The sequence below is a fragment of the Desmodus rotundus genome, chromosome 8, assembly GCF_022682495.2.
Source record: "Desmodus rotundus isolate HL8 chromosome 8, HLdesRot8A.1, whole genome shotgun sequence".
NCBI lineage: Eukaryota > Metazoa > Chordata > Mammalia > Chiroptera > Phyllostomidae > Desmodus > Desmodus rotundus.
Window position 1 is genome coordinate 10060341 of NC_071394.1, and position 21373 is coordinate 10081713.

Sequence of the window (21373 nt, forward strand, 5' to 3'; positions counted from 1 at the left end):
GAACTTCCAGATGGTGAAGGCTGCCAGACGTGGGATAGAATTGCCAAAAAGAATGAGAACATTCTCAGCCTGGAAGTCCCGGGGCCACATCCCCCCAAGGAACAGGGCTGGTCTCCATTCTCTCTGTCCTCAAAGGCCACTGGAAGTCACCTGGGCGGCCCTGGGAATGTGTAGCTCAGGGGTCCCCGGGCTAGCCCACACCGACCGTGGGGCCCGTAATAGAGCTGACCTACAGTACACAGAGCGGTTCTGAGACGCACGCTTTGCTTTGTGTCCGGTTTCCTGGAATCCATTTCTGAGCCGGAGATTTGCATGTGGGTGTGTCAGGGTGCCCTTGGGAACAACAGTTGTGGTGGGCTGAAGGAAGCAGATCAAGCAACAGAGGCCTCAGCCCATCCCAACCGTGCAGCTGCGGTGGCTCCAAAAGTTGGCCCCTTTCTATTCCCCTAGTGACCAGTCCTTCACTGTGAGCACCACTGGGGAAGGGAGAGGGACTCTGCTGTAAGGTCTCAGCAGCAGGATTACCGAGTGCCTTGGGGGCATGTGGGTGGTGCCCCGTGCAGCCTCTACAAGGTCTAAGATTGTTCTCTCTTCACTGTTCTCTGGAATAAGACCTCTGCCCTTCCAACTGAGAATGCCAAATACGCACCAGCAGACGTCCCTGCTAAGGCCACGAGTCCACTATTGGCTCCCCGGCAGGGCAGAAGAAAAATCCCATCAGTGCGAAATGTCACCATCTAGAAGCTCTCCTTCCGGGCCCTTTGCGAGACTCATCTGCACCCACCACTCATCCGTGCGAGCCCATACTTCCACCTCACTCCTGGGACGAGGGCCTTTCCATCTCCCCACACCCAGCGCCTCGGCCACGGCTGGCATGAGGCAGATCCCCAGCACACACCTGATACACGGATGAAGAAAAAGGCATCAGCTCTCAGCTCCCAGAGCTACTCCCAACAGCTTAGTTTCTTTTCTCTCTTTTTCTCACTAGATTTTCTGAGCTTTTTTTCTGAGCTTCTGCTTCTGTTTTCAGTCATGCCAGGGCTCCTCTTGATATTAGTGGAAAACAAGATCATTCCAGAACTTTGTGATTACTTTCACGTCACCCACATGACATATGATTTCGAAATTGAGAGAACCCCTTGGATGACTCAGGGAACCCCCAGGAAGGACCTCCCTCCAAGACTCCCCCATGAGGAAGGTTGTCTCTCCTCTGCTCACATGATCTTCTGGAAGAAAGGGGAAACGACCCCACCGTGTGCAACCCCGAAGGGCTCAGCTTCACCTGAGACCTGGAGGGGGTGGTCACGGTACAGATCCTGAGAGAGGCGGAGGGAGGAATGCCAGGGCGGGGGACATTTTCCTGCTCTTGCGTGCTCCTCCGACAGACACCCAGGGCACCTCTGCTATGTGCCAGTGCAACCCTAGTCCCTGAGCTGAAGGAACCCTGTGTCTGGTGCTGTGGTGGGGGAGGCAGAGGGAACCCAGAGGACCTCATGCAGGGTGGAGGCAGAGTGGAGGACGGCTATGCGGAGACCTGAAGTAGGAGGAGGAGCTGGCCGGATGAGGAGGACAGGAGTTGAGGGCACAAGGAAGAGTCCGGACCCAGAGATCGGCGCCTGCCAAGGCCACAGGCAGGTGGCCTCAGAGATTTGGGGGAGGGGGACCGTTCTGGCTAGCCCAAAAGTAGAGTGGCAGAGAAGGTGTCTGGGACAGAGCAGACACAGCAAGCAGAGTCCTGAGGAGAGAACAGCAGGTGCTAGACCAAGGCCAGGGGCATCCGCAGGAAGAATCGGGGTTCTTGGGGGTGAGGGGAGTAAAGTATGGGCTCACACTAAGCCCCTTTGGGGAGAGTCCAGAACAGCGCTGGACTCTGCCGTGTGCCTAGAGCCTAGACACTGGGCACCTTGTAGGCACTCCACGACGACTCATGGCACGAAGCTGCTAACCAGATCTCCTTCTACTGAGCCCTTCCACTGTGCCAGGCTCTGCCTTCCCACTGCACCCCCATTTTACAGATGAGCAGACGGAGGCCGCGGAATGCAAAGACATTTGCCCCCAGTACGCATTGAGTCAATGGCAGAGTTGGGGCCAGGATTCAAATCCATACATCCGGTTTCTGCGGTTGCTGCTGCTGAGTCCCCTCCGGAAAACCACTTTAGCATCTGCAGGAGTGAGCGGTCGCTCAGCAGGGCAGGTATTTCTATGCCGCCCCCCACCATGTGCACGGGCACATATGTCAAACAGCAAGCACCCACAACGGCTGTTCAGATTCAGAGGACAGCTTCGCAAATGCGTAGTGGTGGTGTTGGCTAAGTTATTGGCATAGATAGACCTCTAATGCACCGACGTGGGGCCTGAGCTTGTTGGTAAAGCTGGTGCATGGAACTCCTGGCCATGGGCACGCCCTTTCCCACAGACTGTGTGGAGTGCTCCAGGTTGGCCCAGGAAGCCCACTAACTCCTGCACCCCCCCAACCCCCGAGTTCCATATGTCACCTCGGTGCCGAGAGTCCAGGAGGCTGCTGGTGGGGAAGTGACACAGAAGCGTTCTTTCTGCCTGGGAAGCCAGGCTCACAGCCATCGCCACATCCACGTTTCTCATTCCTGCTGTGAGCAAACAACACGGACAAGGAGCAAGACCTGAAGGAGGCCTTGTCTCACTTCACCCTCCCAGGCACTGCTCCAGGGAGGAGGGTCCTGTCCTTTCCTCTCAGGGATGGAGGGCCCAAGGCTAAGAGAGGTCAGGGACTCCTCCAAATGTATCAGGGCTGTAGGCACGGCTCCTGACCGCTTCTTCCATCAGCCAAAACCTGAGTTCTGGGTGGCTCTTGGTTGGTTTCTTTGGGGGAGAAAAGGATGATACAAATGACTCTATCTTTCACTTCCCAGACCCCACCCAGTGCACTTTGAAGATGTGGAAATTTTATTAAATCCCTCAGCACAGCTTCTTTCTAGATTTTCTGTGGTTTACCTCTCCCTGGGTCTTTTTGCTTACGGGTTTGGCCTTTCCCCCTCTTTCTTTGCTTCTCCCAAATGAATTAAGTGCCAACATGCTAGATGGTTTATACTCAGCTGTAAGTACACACTGACCTCGCATGCCAGGGGTCCCTCTGTATGCTGGAGTCCCCAGTGTGAGCCTGGGCTCTCATCTGCCTGGCCTCGCCTCTCCTTCACTCCTGTCCTCTGCAGTCCAGCTCCGGGCATTTGCTCATGCTGGTTGCCCAGGAGAATGCCTTTGCTCCCTCCCACCAATGCCAACGGGTCCCTTCTTCAGCGCCCAAGTCAAATCTCCCTGGTGCCCAGAGTCTCTTCTGGCCACAGGGCTCTCTCACTCCCTCAGCTGCCGAAGGAGGACTATGTCTGCCTCATTCCTCTCATCGGCCAGCCCCACTGGATAATTATCTCTGAAAAGGATTGAATGTATTGTAAAGGCATGAATTATGTATTTTAGAAAAATTCAGTACCGCCCCCCTCCAATCTGGTTCTTCCCTCCCCTGCTCACGCCCAGGCAAACCCAACATGAGTTCCGCTGGTACTTTGCAGTAGTCTGTGCTCCTGGACCACATGCATCCTATGAGATGCCGCAGCTGCCTTGGAAGCAGGTGAGGGGCCTGAGGCCTTCTGGGCTCACCAAGCCTCCAGCCAGGTTTCTGCCCACCAGTGCTCAGGCCTTCTGCAGGTCATGTCCCATTGGGTCTGGACAGCCCCAGGAGGCGTGTGGAGTGGGGGTAATAGCTCCCAGTCACAGGTGAAGTTGCAGAGACACAGATGAGTTAACAGAGTCACCTCAGGTCACAGAGTAAGAAAGAGAGTGAAATTGGAACTTGGGTCTTCTGACACACCCACCTGTTCTGGGAAAAGCACTGAAGGACGCTTGAGTTCCCTAACCCTTACTCCCTGAGTGCCCGGCTCTGCAGAGCTGAGGTTAGCTAAAAGCGTGTTGCAATCCCTCCGGGCAGCCAAACCCCAGTTCTCAGCTGTGACTTGATATGTGTCCTCGGTCGCAGCCCTTTCCACACCCGTGGGGCAATGTCCACTTGGGTGAATCATCAACAGTCGGCCAGCTGTCGCCTCACCTTTTGCTCCGTGCAGTGTGAAGCTGGTATTTTCTGGCTGGCATTAAACAGTCACCTCTGACAAGTGGTTAGATGCAGGGTATTGCCTGAAAGGCAAACACGGGCCCGCGGGAAACATCGATTTGTAGAATGCAAGTGCTCCAGGGGTGCCAGGAGCCGGCTTCTCCCTGTGCAGCTCCCGAGGGTGGCTGCCCGGATGTCACCTGCCTCAAGGAAACGGATGGGATGTGCTGGCGGCTCAGGAAGAGACGGGAATGCTTGGCTGAGCCGTGTGGGTGTGAACCAGCATGTTCCCCGGTTTGCACTTCTCCTGTGAAACTCAGATTCATGGGTCAGCACAACCCCCTCCCGGGCCTGTCCTTTCTGCCAGTCCTGCTGAAACCCCAACCGCAGTGGGTGGGCGGGTATGCCTTGATGATTAATAGCCAAAGCTTCATGCTGCTGTCAGGCTACTCGTAAGGGACTTCTTTATTTCAGCACTGGAGTGTGTGGAGGTTGGCTCTCGGGAGAACCCTGGTGGGTGTGGGCGCTGACCTGGCCCCGCGGCCCTGCTCTCTGCCAGAGTTTCCTGCAGAGCTGCCCAGGGTGACTGTAGGTGCTTCGAAACACCTATTTCTCTTACTTTAAGAAATACATATGCACTTTAATATGTTTTAAAATATACTTAGCACATCAAACTGGTAATTTAGTGTATATTTTGATTTAGGAGAAGGCCACAGAGTTTTTGAAGTAACTCGATTAAAGTAGAAACCTAAGCAAATAATAATGCCGGCCACAGCTGGTACAGGAAACTCTGCCGGAGGAGCTGGACAGCCGCAGTTTGGGAGACACTGCTTTCCTGGGGAGTCCAGGGCTCTTGCCACAAGTATCGACTGAGCCCAGAGCAAGCTGAGGGGTGGCTAGCGATCCCCCTCTCTCTAGAAGCACGCCGGCCCGTTTCCAAGCCTCCAGTGTGCAGGAAATTCAGGTTGATCAGGGCAAGCAGAGGGAGGACATTTGGGCTTGTTTGAATTGAGACGATACCATATTTGGGGGCCCGAGGGCTGGAGATGAACAGATGCCCCCAAGTGGGGCGATTGGTAACCATCTGTGACGTGAAGTCTGAAGTAGCAGGAAGGGAGGGAGTGATGAGTAGAACTGGATGCAGTGGGTCATCCAGCTTTCGACTCATCGGAAGGTTTGTTTTTTAAAGAAAAAGATGTACAACCCTTGGAATTTACCTACGGCCTTTTTTGAGCTGTTGACGTAAGGATGTGGTGTTTCGAAAACTGTACTTCTAGTGTTTATGTTGTTCCTTTTGGCTTTCTTAAGCCAACGGTCATTCTTTTGGGCTTGTCCTGTATGCCAGATGCATAGTCATCCCATGGAGTGTGAATGACAATCAGCTGGCAAACTTATAAAAAGATTCCCAGGCCTGCCTCCCAGGATTCGGATGTAGTCTGGGGTAGGACCTGGGCACCTGCATTTTAACATGCTCTTCAGAGCTGGGTGTCCCTGGATCTCACTCTGGGAAACCTGGAAGCATAGGGAGTGTGTGATTCAGATGTGATTTCACCCACCAGACACAGTCAATGGAGGGGGACAACACCCACCATAAGTCTCAAGGTAGAAGGTACCCAGTGCTCTAGGACAGGAGGAAATAGTGGGAGGGAGCTGTCACCACCGCCACCCAGCCCAGGGGTCTGAAACATGACCCCCTGACCCTGCAGGTCCCACGCTTTTGCTGTATTGTATTCTAGCCAACCTGGAATTACTACTCTAGTAGAAGAATCATTTCACTAAGGTCAGGGCAGGAATGTGTAGCAATGAGGTTTGGCCTCCCAAGACCCCGCCCACTACTGCTTCTCAACAGAATAGAGAGAGGCCCTGCGGGAGCCTTTGGAGGAAGTTAGAGGTGACAGGTAGTGGGCGGCTAAGGCAGGGCCAAGGCCTAGAGCTGTACCTTGGATTCCCTACCCTACCGCCTCTCCCTGGGGCCCTGGGTGTGAGCTCACCTTGATGAAAGCCTCCCGCTGGGGGGACCAGCACTGCTAACCCTGGGGTTTCCTTGGGGGAGCATGCACACCCACGCCATGGTTTGGCTCGGGACGTGATCAGCCTTCACCAAGAAGTCCTCTCCTGTCAAGCCACAGCTCTGTCACTGGGCACATGCTTTGGGGGTGGGGAGCCCCATTCCTCACAAGCTCAGAGACCCTGCACAGGACGACTGCAGGGCGGGGACTGGGCTCAGTTTCCTCATCTGCACCCAGGGCTGTTGGGAGGATTCACGGGATAATGTATGTGAAGTGAGTAGGGCGAACTCTGCAGAAGGCAACTACTATTGGTCTGCAGGGAACTTCACCTGTGCTAATTCATGCCTGTTTCTTATTTTTCAGTCTTCCAAGGACACAGAGAACATTTCTGTTCTCGTTCGTTCTTTACCAAACAATCACCGAACCGCTGTGCGGAGCCAGGCTCCATGCCAGGTGCTGGAGATTTATGGGTCACAGCAGACCCTGTGGAGAATGGCCCGGAACAATGGGAGAGGCCCATAGCTGCCGGGGCACAAGTGCCAGCAGGGTTCTCCACCTCCATTGTGCCCTGCGCCCTTGGGTGGCCCAGCAAAGTGTTGTACCCCTTTTCAGAGCAAAGCTTTTAAAAGCTAAGCTTACAAAGGGAACCAATCATATTGAAAGTACCGTCACTGAAACATTTTGGAAAAGGAATTTGTGATCTAGTAGATTTGCCTCTTTATTAAGGTTTAATAAGTACTGTGTTTTAGCTCTTCAAAGACTTCTTTTTGTCCTCCTTCTGTGTGGCTGCCTTTGGGGATCCCAAATACACCCATGTCAGGCTGCTTGTGCCCCGCAGCTTGCTGATGCTCCGTCTGCTGTATTCTCTGTGAGTGTTTCACTTTTTTTTTTTTTTGTGCCTGTCTTCTGGTGTTTCAGTTTTCCTAGTTTCTATTGCTGTATCTTAAACCTCACAATCTTTTCCACAGCAGTGTCTAATCTGCTGTTATCTCCACACAATGTATTTTTCATTGCAGATGTATGTTTTGTTTCTAGGAATAAATATAGTTTTAATAAAGACACAAAGATAATTTGATTCAAATCCTTTTTATATCTTCTCTGTCCCTCCATAACGTAGTGTACCTTCCTCTATCTTTTTGAACACATGGGAGTTTGTTTTCATAGCTCTTTTAATGTCCTTTTCTACTAATGCTAAAACCACTATCATTTCTGAGTCTCTTTCTATTGAATAATTCCTCTCTTCATTATAGATCACTTCTTTTCATGCTTGGAATTTTCTGAACTTGATATTGAACTTTCAGATATTGTTGGGTGCTCAATTTCTCTTTTTGGGTATTGTTTTAAGTGTTTTTGAGCCTTGTTCTGGGAAGCAGTTAATTAGAAACAGGTTAATTTTTTTAATCAGAGGTCAGCGAATTACAGCTCAGGGGGCACATCTGGCCCCCTATCTTTGTATATGGCTCCTGAGTTAAGAAGGGTTTTATGTTTTTAAACTGTTGAAAAAAAAATCAACAGAATCTTATTTCATGGCATGTGATAGTTACACGACATTAAAATTTCAGCATCTGTAAATAAAGTTTTATTGGCACACAGCCACTGTTGATCGATCATTTCCGCATCCTCCGTGGGAGCTTTCCTGCTCCTGTGGCAGAGTTGAGCAGTTGCGACAGAGACCAAATGTCCCGTAAAGCTGAGGATATGACCGTCTGGCCCTTCACACAAAAACCTGCCTGCCCTTGCTTTTGAGGCTTTCTCTTAAGCACTGTTGAACCGGACGATCGCATCCTCTAGTAACTTTGCTCCGCTCTCGCTGATGGGAGAAGGAACATTCGGGGGCCCGTGTGGCTGGGGTTTTTGTTCCCTCTGGTCCTCGGAGAGGTTCTTTCCCAGCCTCAGGTAGTTTCCTCAGACAGGAGCTGAGGATGACTCAGCGGAAGACCCTCTCTCTGCACATCTCCAGAGCTCACCGTCTGGGCAGCGCTCTGCTTTCCACATTCCAGCTGCTTGGCCTCCCTGCATCTGACACCCCCCCCCACCCCGCCCCCCTGCCCCTACGGCAGCCCGGGAACCCTCCTGGCAGTAGCAAGGGCTGGAGTCCAAGGCATTGTTCCATGTATGTTGTCTGGATTTTCACTTGTTAAAGGTGAGAGGGTAAATCCAATTTCGGTTAGTTCCTCATTGCCGAAAGTGAACAAAGTACCGTATTTTAAAAGAAGAGGCAGGTGTAAATTTATCTTTACAGCAACAGGAATGCATATGGAAATATTTCTCATTTTTTCTTGGTGGTGAAGTCAATAGGTACAGCTTCATTCTACTGGAATTTGTTGCCTACATTCGCGACTATAGGAAACACTAAGGTCCAGTTAGAGGTTAGTGAGAGGAAAGATGTAATTTTCCCCCCATGCTAATTCATAAACCTTCTGAATTTTTACCCACAGTGCCCTGGGGAATCCATGCTGTCCTGGATAAGAGGTCTTGTGCTAAGATGCTAACAGTAATTTTTTTCTTCTGAGTATCAAAGAAGAAGAAAAAAAGAGGGCCTTTAGTTGGCCCCCTCCGGCACTTGTTAATTGCCTTGTAGCATTTCCTTCACGTGGCCCCATGTTTTGTATAAAACAGAGGCCTCAGTTTTTTCTCTGTGGGCAAAAACATCCCAATTCCTTTCAACATTGCATCTATGTTTCATCATCCCTAGCCTTGTTTTTACTGTTGTCCGGATGAATCTGAACTGCGGTGACCATAACTGCCCTGAAAGCTCAGCCTGGGGCCCCACGCAGGGCCCGCCAGCAGGCCTGCCCTGACTCCGAACAGCCACCATCCCGCACGGCACCCAGCCACGTTCTGACTTCTTCCTCAACACACTGCACTTCTGGGTGGCATTCTGTTTACGAGAGAGGACGATCCTGGGGTGGCTCCCTTTCGTAATGATAGCTTGCTTTTTCTTTTTGTTTTTGTGTGCAAACCGATTTTGTATTTGTTCATACAAAAATTCCCACTAAATGTTTCTCTCTGTGGCCATCAATGTTTATGATCTTGTTTTAAGTTTGGGTCATTCTGCTATATCCACTGAATGACGACCAGGGCATCTGCAAGGACTGGACTTCACCCTGCCCAGTGGCAGGGTGAACTGAGAGAACCAGCAGGGTTTCTCACTCCATTATACTTAAAAATGAATAAATACATAAAAGTAGCTAATTAGCACTATTGATCACGGTTAGTAATCACTGCATAGAAAAGGAATATACAATTGGGACATTAGTAGAAACAGATAAAATTAAGTTACTTATTGTTATCAGCCACTAATCATACTTCTCACTAACCTTTACTTTTTTTCTTTATAGTAATTGCTTCTTTTAACCCTGGATTTCTTGAGGCTAGAGTGGAATTCTTATTTCGGTGTAACCTTCACGATGAAGATTTGAAAGCTCCTCTCGGAAGGCTGGCAGAGGTTTGGCTGCCGGTTGCATTGGGGCACCGAGAGCCCTTAGGGCTGCGTGTTCTATTCAGACTACAAGGAGGGCTCTCTCCTCCTCGTGCTCCACAGCAACAGCCTCTCAGCTGCCTCGTTCGCATCACTCACAGACCACCAAGTTCCCGCCTCAGGTGTGGGATGCAGTGACTCCTAGCGAACCTGGAGCTGTGTGACCTTCACCACAATCCAGTTCTAGTCCAGTTCCTTCATCCCAGAGCGACTCCTTGTGCACGTCACTCCCCATCCTCCCCTCCCGCCCAGGCCACCACTAATCTGCTCTCCGTCCCCGCAGATCTGCCTTTTCTGGGCATTTCGTGTACGTACATCACGCTCAGGCACGCTGCGGCACGTCCACCGTGTGACCCACCAGGTTTGCGCAGCCATTCGCCATCTGGACGTACGGGTTGTCTCCACTTTTTCGTGATTATAAATCACGCTACTTAAGAACTTTCATAAGTCCTTGTGTGAACGTGGGTGTTCACTTCTCTTGGAAATTCTATGTCAGAGTAGAATGGCCAGGTTGTGTGATAAATTTGTCTTTTTAAGCCAAGCTTTTCCAAGTGGCCGCGTTGATTTGTATGCACTGACTAGCACATAGGTGTGAGGATTCCTGCTCCCCCTCATTTGTTTTGAGATCAGTTACCCCCTTCCACAAAGTCTGATACATGCTAGAAGGCAGCGTTGCAAATTGTAACGCATGTCCAATGCAGCTGGATAATCCACCCTCGTGATTTGCCCCAGCTCCCAATCAGAGGTTTTGTTTTGGATCCTGTCACCCGACTTACTAAAGCACTTTGTTTATGCAACAACTTTTCTGTTTCCTCTCTCTGTTACTGTCCTCTGTGCACGGCACGCATGTGACCTGCTGTGGAATTCCGTTTTGTGCCTATCTGCCTGCCCCGACCGGACAAGAATCCCTTCAGAGGGGAGATTTTTGCATCCAGGGACTAGCACAAAACCTGGCACGTAGTGGGCCTTAGAAAGTGTTTGTTGAATAAGTAGGTGAAGCTGCAGTGTACACATTTGGTTGAAATGTGTACTGATTTCCACGTCAGCCGGTTTCCCGTCCAAAGGGCCGTGTGCTTCCCCGTGTCCACTGACAACACGACATGGAATCTCAGGGTTTAAAGAAGCCCTGAGGGGAAGCCCACGTCCTTGAGTTGATAGGGAAGACCTGAGGCCTGCAGTAGTGAAGTGACCTGCCCAAGGTCATCCACCTGTGCTTGTTGGGACTGCTGAGGGTTAACTCCTGGCCCGGAGGAGACCCTGTCACATACGAGGTGAACTGAAGTGCTGGGGACACCGAGTGTTGGGGAGATGGGAGTGGGCCTGCAGTGTGGTATGATCCTGGGTGTCAGGCCTGACTGCATTCTGCAGAGGAGGATGTGGGATTGCCCACCGGTATTCTAGGAGGTGAGGATGGGAGGGGATGATCAGAGGTCGGGGACTAGCTGGAAGCCGGGAGAACACTCTAAGTAGGAAGCCAGGAAGCAGGGACGTGGCGGGGCCTTTGCAGAGGGAAGCACTGGGCTGAGCTCACTGTGTGGTTGACTGGGGCCCACGGGTCTGGGAAATGGTGGTCTCAGTACTGGAAATAAAGGAGACAGGACAGAAGAGCAGATCGGCTGGTCATTGGTGTCCTCTGGGGTCCTGGGGCAAAGAGCCTGGAGGGTCAGATCACTGTCTCTGCACTCACTAGCAAGGGACCTTGGGCAAATGATTCAATGACTCTGAGCCTCGGTTTTCTCATCTGTAAAACGGGCTACAAACCCCACCTTCTGGGGTTGTAGGGAGGATTCACTTCGGAGACATGTTTAAGGCACTTAGACCTGAGCCTAGTGTGAATGGAGCCAGCAGCCAGTTGACGGTGGGCTCGGTTCCCCTTGGTCTTGTGATTTCTCTCTGTCCCAAGTAACGCTCGGTTGCTGGGTCGGGGGGAGTGTTCAGCTGGACGCAGCACTCATTGCCGCGGCTGCTCTGACAACGGGGCTGGACCTCCATGTCTGAAGTTCTAGATCAGGTGAGAAAGAAATTACCTCATCTTTGGGAGTTTGTGGTAATGTTTTCAACTTACCCAATTGAAAGTTTCTTAAAGGAACTAGCACAGAAAAAATGCCATGTTCACAGAATCGTCCAAGTCTTAAATCAGTCATATCTGAAAAAATGATTTAGCTCCAATGTCTGCTGTGGTTTTCAAATGTCACCCGTGGGGCCTTGGGTGATCTCAGGCGGGACTCGGGGGCTGCCCTGGGAGGAAGGGGCCGGCACTCCTGCCTCGTCTGGACCAGGAAGGCTGCCCTTGCAGTTGCCTGTGTTGGTGGGTTTCTCAGTGAGATAAACACGGTTTCATCTGAAGAAAAGGGGTCCCGTCGGGGGAAATCCCTGTGACGGACATCGAACGCATACGCCGCACTGACAATAACGACCACATGTCTGCGCCTCCAAAGATGCAGATACATTTTATATAAAACGTCACATTCTTTAATTGGCTAGACAAATATACAAAACATAGTTTCTGGAGACTAAAAAAGGCAAAAGTTTCACAAGATACACATGCTATGCTTTTTCCATAGCTGAACACTGTCATTTTGCACTTTTCCATCGGATACTGGTACCTATGTGCTAATACCCTGCATTCTCTTCGGAAAGACTTGGGAAGCATGCAACCTGAACCCTGCGCAAGCATTTCATGCTGGGCTCGCGCTGTTTAGGAAACAAACTATCTCACAAAAGAACCACATTCCATGAAAAGTATGTTTGTTCTGGCTTAAACTTCATCATTTCCTCAGGAAGTCGGATTCAGATAAAGCATCTTAAGAAATTCAAAATCACTTAGCTTTTAGAGACTGAATGTCACGCTACCTTCTGAATTCCATGAAAATGTTTTCAAAATTCATTCTGCCCTTTTCAGACCAGGTTTTTCAACTGAAATGTTGTTGGTCTGTGGCCGCCACTGCCTCTGAGATGTCAAACCCGGTGATTCTCCGCATTTGAGTGAACATTTTTTGCGCACACACATCTATGCTTGTTTACAAAGTTCCATTTTTAAAGGTGGACTTAGACTGTATTTTCAGATTCTACAGAAATCAGTAGGGAGAGGTGAACATGGAATTAAGAATGCAGACTTGGAGACCAGACAAGCTAACTTCCTGTCCCAGCTCAGCCACTGACTGGCTCTATGAATGTCCACGGGTTACTCCCGTTGCTGGGCCTCAGGTCACTCATCTGGAAAGTGGGAACAAGAACCGTGGCACACTCATCAAGCGATTACAGGAGTTAATACATATGTAAGCTGGAATAGCACCGGGTATGCAATAAGTGCTCAATAAATGTTAGCCATTATTCTCTACTCTTGGTTTCCTAAGTGTATTCAGGATATGAGGTCGGTTTCATTGAATATTCTAGTTGGTAAAAGGTTGCTATGAAGACTGTTAACAGATTAGCACCCTTCACACAATTAGAATACAACCAATGAGATTCAGTTTAGAGACTGCTGGTTGTAAGGCCGCCGACTTTTGGGGCCGAAGGGGCATTAGAGAATGACTGGCTCAGCACCTGCAGCTCGGGGTGCAGACCCCAAGGTGCTGGGGGGAGGAAGTCACTCGTGGAGAGCCACCGGGCAAGGCAGAGAACAGCCGAGGTGTGGTGGCTTCCCAGGGACAACAGTGCAGAGCCTGGGGCGGGGTAGTGGGCAGCAATGACCTTGGCCCAGACTGGTCTGCTGTGGAGCATCCTGTGCAGTCAGAGTGACAAAGAACAGCTTCTCCATATTTGCAACTGTCACCACACAACATAACCCTTTATGGGTGAGTAAGCTGGCTTCACTTTATCACCTCATGCTCTCACTCACTGTACTGACAGAAAATGCTTGCAACTGGGGTGTTTCTATGTGTTTCCATTTCAAATATCCCTTGAAAGACATGGCTCAGTTAAAATGACAAGAAGAATACAAACAGTCCAGAGCAGGAGACACAGAAAGGCCGGGCACCCCCAGCCTGCAGCACAGAGCAGAGTACGGCGCGGGCACTGCACCGACAGGACGGCTGAGGGTAATCAGAGTTTTATGTTAAGTTACAGAATACTTGAAAATAAACTTCCTTGACTTTTTATTGTAACATAGAAAAATGCTTTCAATGACACTTAAAACCTTCAAGTTTTACCCCAAACAAGGCATGCAATGCAGCCAGTCCAAGTGCCCGGACAGGCACGCTCTCTCCAGGTGGCTGGGGTAGGAGGTAGGCTGCGGGCTTCCCTGCAGGAAGGCGGGTTTTTCCTACTCGGACTCACGATGTCTCTTCTTGTTGTGGCTCTCAATCGCCCTTCTAAGTGCTTCCTCCTGGATGAGATCACTCATTCTCACATCGGTGTGGCTGCAGCCAATTTTAGGGCAACTGGGAGGGATTGAAAAATTAAGTCAGGTCACTCAACTTGAACACCTTCAGCATAAACTTCTTTCCCACACAGGCACTTACAGGAGGACATTTTACCACAACGAAGTGTGTTTGAGACCTTGGGAGTGACCTGCACTCATTCTCGAGCTCACTGAGGCCCACCTGCGCCGGGCCCTGTCCCGAGCGGGGGGCACAGGCAATGCCCACCCCGTGCCCACTCCCTGGCACTCACTGTCCACTGCGGGACACAGGTAGTCACTAAGTCACCAGACAGATGCAGACTGGAAGTTCAGTTTGTGTTAAGTTCTGTGGAGGCAAGGAAGACAGTAGAGGGGGGAGGGACGACACGATGCCAGGCTTTCCCAGCGGGGATCAGGGCAAGCCTCGCTGAGGTCTTCTCTAGAACAAGTGCCCTGTGTGGCCAGGCTGGGCAGCAGCGCATGTAGGAGCCCAGGAGGCAGCCGCCCGGTGGCCTGGAGAACAGACGAGGTCAGGGTGCCTGAAACACCCAGGGCAGGAGGGAGGCACCTGGAGATGAGGCGAGAGGCTGCTGGGGCCTTGGGTTTTCTTTTCAATTTGAAGAGCGCACAGTGGAGGGTTTGCATAAGGGAGGGGTGTGATGTGGTTAACATTTAGAAAACATGGCTCTGGCTGCTTAGTGGGGAACACAGGCAGAGTGGCCACAGGGACGATGGGGGCCCCTGCGCCAGTCGGAGAGAGAGGGGGCAGCGTGGACGAGGGTGGCGGCAGCGATGAGCTTTGGGACAGAACCAAGAGCAGACCCTCGAGGACTTGCTGATGGATCAGAGTGAACAGGGAGAGAAGGGCTCCATCCAGGGCTCGGCCTGAGCCGGTGGGCGATGGGTGGGAGGTACCCTCACCTCTAAGGGGAACAGCTAGAAAATGAGGCTGGGGAGGAGCCGGGAGTGCTCATAGGTGCGTGTTCCCTCTGAAATGCCGGCCCGGCCTGCCGGTGGAGAGACTGAGTGAGCCTGCGGAGACCTCGGCTGTGGCGGGAGAGATCAGTGCGTGACTCACGCACACGAGGGCGGGGAGGAACTTACACCCATGGCTCTGTTTAGATGTGGTCTCCTCTGAAGGCAATGGGTTGGATGAAGTCACCTGATTTCTCCTCAACATGAGCAAGCCTTTGGTGGAGGAAGGCGCCCAATGCTTGGAGTCAGGCTGACCTAGGTCTGAATTCTGTCTCCATCGCCTACTCGCTAGTTATGAGACCACAGCCAACTCCTTGTACCTTTCTGAGCCTCTGTCGCCTGTGATTTAAAATGGGGAAGGGTTGCTGTCTCACGGGACTGTAGGCAGCCCCCGCTCGGTATCATTGGCTCCCCCCCATCTCCATTTGTTCCCCGATCACCGTTCTAGTACATTTTAAAGTTGATGGTCTCTCTGTCCTCACACATCCAACACATGTATGCCCACTTCCATGCATTCACTTGGCCCTTCTTTGTGACATGTCCTGTACTGGGTCCCAGGCACCCAGCTGTGAAATGCAAATGCAGGCTCCTGCCCACATGCAGCTCCGGCCTACTGATCTGAGACAACTCCTCAAATAGCATGGGTACAGTGAGACCAAAAACAACATACAAAACAAGATGAAAAATAATAAATACAAGGCGAAAGATATACCCCGGGGGGGAAGAGAGTGGACCACGGGAGCTCTCGTTTGTCCAGCAGCAGAAAGTCCAACAGGTCAACACGCAAGAGAAGCCGCTTGGCCCTGATCTCTGAGTCAAGGTGACTTTGTGTCTGAGGGACATCAGTCACTGTAATGAACAGAGTGTGTGTTCATGGTATTTACATTTAAAATGCTAAAATGTGCCCCAGATGGTCAGGCACGTGTGCTGAGATGCGATTCTAACAAAGCTGCTGTAGAAAAGAGCAGACGACGTGGCCCAGGTGTGTCTCATCCTGATGACTGGGCTTTGCCCGGCACAAAATCGCCAATTTACTTAAAACATTATGAGACTTTTTTTGTTTTCATTAGTTTGTGTATTTAATGTGTGGCCCAAGACAACTCTTCTTCTTCCAGTGTGGCCCAGAGACGCCAAAAGGTTGGACACCCCTGGGGTAAGGACCGAAGGTGCTTGAGAGATGTCTTACACTCACTCCAAACACCTCTGCCTCCAGGTGAACTGGTTCTTTAAGAATGCGAGTAAACAGCTGCGAACGTGAAAAGGACACAGACACTTTCGTGGCTCCAGAAAGGGCATTTTTCACCATTTCAACCTCTGGGACATGGAAATGCAACCTGAAGTAGGTGGCTGGGGTGACATGGGCTGGGATGAACCTCACTTAACATTTTTCAGCCCACTGGACAACGGCTCTGAGCGCTGGCCCGGCCTTGCTCTCTCCCCCTCCACAGAACAAAGGCTTCGCCACCAGCAGGCAGACGGTGAATAAGCGGGGGACGGGGAAGTGGGGAGTGAGGTGGGGAGCACTTCCTGATGACATCAGTGGTTTCAGTTGGTAAATGAGAGCATTCTGAGAATGTCTGGTGGGATGAACCACACCGCTCAGCTGCAGAGGGGGCAGGCATGCTCACCAGGAAGGGACAGGGCCCGGGGGACCCATGGCAAACACAGAGGTCTGAGCTCACTTAGGGGATAAATTCTGGGGACAGAAGCATTAGCCAAGAGCCCGCTCAAGGGGAGCCAGGTGGCCTGATGACACAAATACAGGGGTCAAGAGTGAAAAGGGCCTGGCTCACACCTCCTGGCTGTGACACTCTGGGCAGGGACCTAGTTCCAGTGCCTCAGTTTCTTCTTCTATAAAGATGAAGGCGGAGCATGGGGTGTTGTGAGAAACAATGGGACGACGCGCGACAAGGGGTCAAGGAATTCACGGCCACCTGGCTCGATGCCTGCTCTAGGAACTGCTCTGCACACAAGAAGCTTATGGAGAAGAGCCAGCCACAGCGGCATGCTGGAGCCACATGGACTTGGTGCCCGTGGGAACACGGGGCGGGGGCATTTTGTCCAGCATGAATGGGAGTTCAAGGCTCCCTGGAGGAGGGGTGGGTGCGGCGGCTGGGGAAGAACCTTGTTTCTCGCCCCATCTCAAGTAAACAAACACAGGTTTTCAGGCCACAAAGGCTGAGGCCAGGCCATCACGACATGACACTGAACCAGGGCACCACTCCTCCAGGGAAATGGCACTCTATACAAGCAACAGCGCATTAATCCCCAAGACATCCTGGTGAGCAGGTCGGGTGTGGCCATGCCCAATCTTAAAGCTCTCAAGCTCTTGCGTCATTGCTGTGCAGGGAGTCAGACCTGCAACCTCGAAGGAGAGGCCGGGTCCTGAACTCAGGTCACTGACAGGGCGGAACATTCCACCGCAGCAGTCAGCAAGCACCAAAGTGTCTGCTGAATAAAGGGAGCCTGAGTCTTGGGGGTCCCAGAGGCTGTGGGGGACCTTGGCCTCAGCATCAGCCCCAAAGCATAAGATTGAGTCTTATGAGTTGAGTCCCAACAATTCCAGGATCCAATCCAGCTCCAGAAAGTTCTAGAAAGAAGGTCTACAGACCCCTCTGGAAATTCCTATCATACTGAAATGCAGAGAGTAACCGTAACCTACTGATCCATCCCCTGAGTCTAAAATTACGTGCCCCTAAGTAGTGAGGTGAGTGCTAGCAACCCTACCAGTCTCTGGCCTTAATAACCACAGAGCTGCTGGTTTAGCACTCCATTGCCCCAGAAGAGCTTTCTTCTCAGTGGTTTGCTATTCCACGGACAAGCCACTTGCTGGTCCAGAGCGAGGCTGGAATTCCCCACCACTTCCTGAACCCCGAGTTCTGTGACATGTTGTTATTTCTGTCCTACAGATGGAGAAACTGAGGCTCTGAGAGGTTGAACGACGTGTTGGCAAGTCACAACACGTGCGGTTCTGGAGTTCTGCTGTTCACGTTCACGCCACAGGCTCGTGAACGTGACTTTGTTACACAGATGGGGGTTCTTAAACAAAAAATGAGAGACGTGACTGTGGAAACCTGGAAATATCTCATTAATGTAACCATCATAAGACAGCTTTACTAGTAAGATAATAAATAGCCTGATTATTAAGAGGTATTTCGGGAAATCATTCTAACTACCGCATTTAGTTAGGGCTGAAGTCTCCCTGACTTTGTCCTGACTCAAACCGATGGGGGAGGGCTTCCCAGGGACCAGAGCAGGGGCGGCAGACTTTAGTCAGTGCCCAGGGACACAATGGGCCCGGCACTGCAGGCCAATGAACACAGCGAGAACAATCCAGCAGGAAGAGCTGAGGTTTCTCACACCATGTGTCACAGACAGACATTTTTAAACAAAAGGACTGCTCATCACACGCACGTGCATCATGGGAAATGACACGCCCTCATGCTTCGTCAGGAGCCTCTGAGGCACGCTGTGAAGAGGCCCTGAATTCCCATCTGCTGCCAATTGGCCCCTCCAGTCCCCCACCATTGTCCAGACCCAGCCCGTCCCCCTGTGGCTCCCATTTCACTCCGCCCTCCTCTCTTCCCTCTCTTTCTGGACCACGTCTTAGACGGCTTCGCTGGGGCCTTGCTCCTCCAACTGTCCTTTCACTGAGGAGGGTCGAGCTCAGGCCCTGCCTGGGGCAAGCGCTGAGAACAGCATGAGCAGAGCAGAGCCAGGCCCAGGTCCTGTCCTTGCGGCTCTCAGGCGGCAGTCACCGCTGAGCTTGACTCCTTGGTGCTGATGGCCTCTCACAATCAACATCTCGAGTTCAGAGCTCTCCCTCAAGTTCAAAAATCCACATGGATGCGCCTCCAAATGGCTGTACTGCAGGGACCGCAGACTCAACAGGACCCGTGTTGTTCCTCTCTGCTGGCTAATGACACCTGCGCCCTGAGACACCCGTTTATACACCTCGGCTTCTCTTCATGTCTGTGCAGTGCTCAGCCACCAAGTTCGGACCGTTTTTCCTCCGCAGTCGCTCTGATTTCACTCCTGCCTCAGTCCGGGCTCTCATTATTTATGACTTAATCTGCTACAAAAGCGCCCCAGTAGGCATTTCCCCTCATGCCTTTCCAATCCACCCCGGGAAGGGCTATTGGAGGAAGTTCCGAAACTCCAGGTAGGCCCACCTTACTCCCCGAAATGTCCTCTCGTGCCTGTTGATGGGATAATGGTGGCAAAAATGTTGATGACGACGGGATCACGCGCACTGAGTCTCCCCATGTGCCGGTCACTTTAAATGCCGCACGTGTACCTTCCTCAGCCTTCCAACACGCCGATGCGGCAATCACAACTATCAGCACCGATCGACGTATGGGTGGGAAAACTAACAAAACCACAACATTCAACACCTCAGTAGTGAACCTTCACACCGCTCTCCTATCGGCACTGCCCGTCCTCCGTCCACTGTCCCTCCGACATACAGTGACTGAAACAGCACCCACTGTCCCCCAGGTGGGCAGGCTCTGGGCGGGGCAAGCCTCGTGGCCAGAAAGATTCTTCGTTACCCTTCTCTGAGATCTTTCTCGTTTTTTTCAGGCCAGGAAAAATGTTACCTTCTTTATCGATCTCCCAGACTTCTTCCACTTGGACTTCATGGTCACTATTACTAAGCTACGAGACTCTGAAGAGCTGGCAGAATCTGCACCCGAGCTACAGAAGTATGAGCAAAAAGATTTTTCTTTCTTCAGTGGCAAGTGTTACTCAAGTGCTTCCAAAAAAGGCCAAGGACATTAGAAAGTCAAAGTACATAATTAGGAAGATCGGTTTAAAAGGTGAAGCCGTTCAGGGAGCCACCCCCACCCATCCTGGGTCTTGTGAGGAATCAGCAGCCGCCCTCTCCAAAGCTCACTCTGGGAGAACACCATACACTTTAGTAACTGAGAGCTGTGACAGAGAGCTATCGGGGGGTTCCTATTCCTAGCAATTACATGAAAAAACTAATACTTTGCTTTTCAGAGAGTGAACAGAAAAAATGTCAGTAGAAAAGAAAGGATGAGCAATTCAGAAACAAAGAAAATTATATTTACAGGATGAAATAGGAGGCTCACTAGGGAAACAGGACATCTCAGCTGTCAGCTGGAAACTCAAGACAGATAAAAATGCTCTCAAACGCTCTCCGTTCCGTTCTGCAACGAGTAGGCTGCTCTTCTGGAATAAATGGGGTAAATGACTTGACTGAATGACCATCAAGATATCTGCAGTCTCAAACACCCCGCCTGCAAGTCCACACCCAGAGGAGGAGTGGTGGGGAATTCCAGCTCTGGGTCTGGACCAGCAACTTCTGGGCCCTGAAGCAAAGCACACATCAAAGGGACTGTTATCAGAAGTCCATTGAGAACTGGTCACACCTGCAATTCCATTCCTCCAGATAATTCCAAATCTGTGATAAGAGCATAATACCTAAAAAAGTCAGTCAAACCAGCTCAGGGTTCTGTGTTAGCACAGCAATAGAGCTTGTCCTCTGTGGTCACAGGGGGTGAGAAGGCGGGGGGTGGGGGTGGGGGGGGACTGTATTAAAGATTCTCCAAACATTCCAATTTTAAGAAATAATAATTTCCCACTGATCAATTACCCATGAATTTCCTGAAATCTTTGGGGGAAGTTATTGAAGTAATTACAGATATGAGAGATTTTCTGTCTTTCTCTTAGTCTCACAGCTCTTTGATATTTTTCAGGCTACAGCACAAATTCATAAAAATTCCTGTTACCTAAAGATGAAGATGCAATCCCATTCCTTTTTCTACTTTAAAAAGGTGTGGTGGATGTTCCTTCAGCTTCTCCCGTGGACATCACTCATTTTCCCCCCACGCATTGTTTTTCTAGAAAGCCAGCTTCCCTGTCTACACTGTTTGGGAGGTGAATGCGCTTTCGGGGAGACCATGAAGCAGCTGTTCCTCCAGCATGGACACAGCTCCCGTGACCGCCCCGCACTAGGATGGCTCCATCCCCCTTTCTGGACCCACTTACCAGGCCTTTTTCTTCCGTCTGTGCTTGGATTCAATCATTCGGACAATGGCTTCCTCTTCGTAGATGTGGCCACACACTTTATTTTTCACTGGCTTCTTCATTTCCAACTGCAATCAAGGAGACATTAGTCTTTTAGTGATGCTAACCATCCACTTGCAGGAACTTAAGTCACCAATTACTGCGTGTTAGTCCCAGGGCTTTGCATCTTTAAGCTCCCAGTATTGTGGCTTTAAATGATTAGCACAGGGGACCATGAAGAAACAGCAGGGAGGCCAGTGGTAGCAATGCCACTTGGCCCGTGGGCCAGAACTTCACGCTTACAGGGGCAGGGTTGATTAAAAACTCCTCCCAGTCCAAGGACCTCCCGTATGCAGACTCTTTGACCCTCCTCAACCCAGCTCTCTCCTCCCTCCTCAACTGTGGCGGAGGAATCCAGTTAGAAAGCAAACAGGAACCCTTCTGGAACCCCTAAAGCG

At 51.1% G+C, this 21373-nt stretch overlaps 1 protein-coding gene across 3 annotated transcripts in view; it reads right to left on the reverse strand.

The window, feature by feature from the left end:
- Positions 1-12000: 12000 nt before the first annotated feature.
- Positions 12001-21373, reverse strand: part of NSMCE2 (NSE2 (MMS21) homolog, SMC5-SMC6 complex SUMO ligase) — a 201057-nt gene continuing 191684 nt past the window's right edge. For all 3 annotated transcript variants that reach the window (XM_024572177.3, XM_045181571.2, XM_024572178.3), the window contains 2 exons: positions 20898-21004; positions 12001-13950 (listed from right to left, as the gene is read on the reverse strand). In XM_024572177.3, coding sequence (XP_024427945.1) covers positions 13833-13950; positions 20898-21004 — 225 coding nt within the window. In that variant the 3' untranslated portion in view covers positions 12001-13832. The remainder of the gene's footprint in view (positions 13951-20897; positions 21005-21373) is intronic.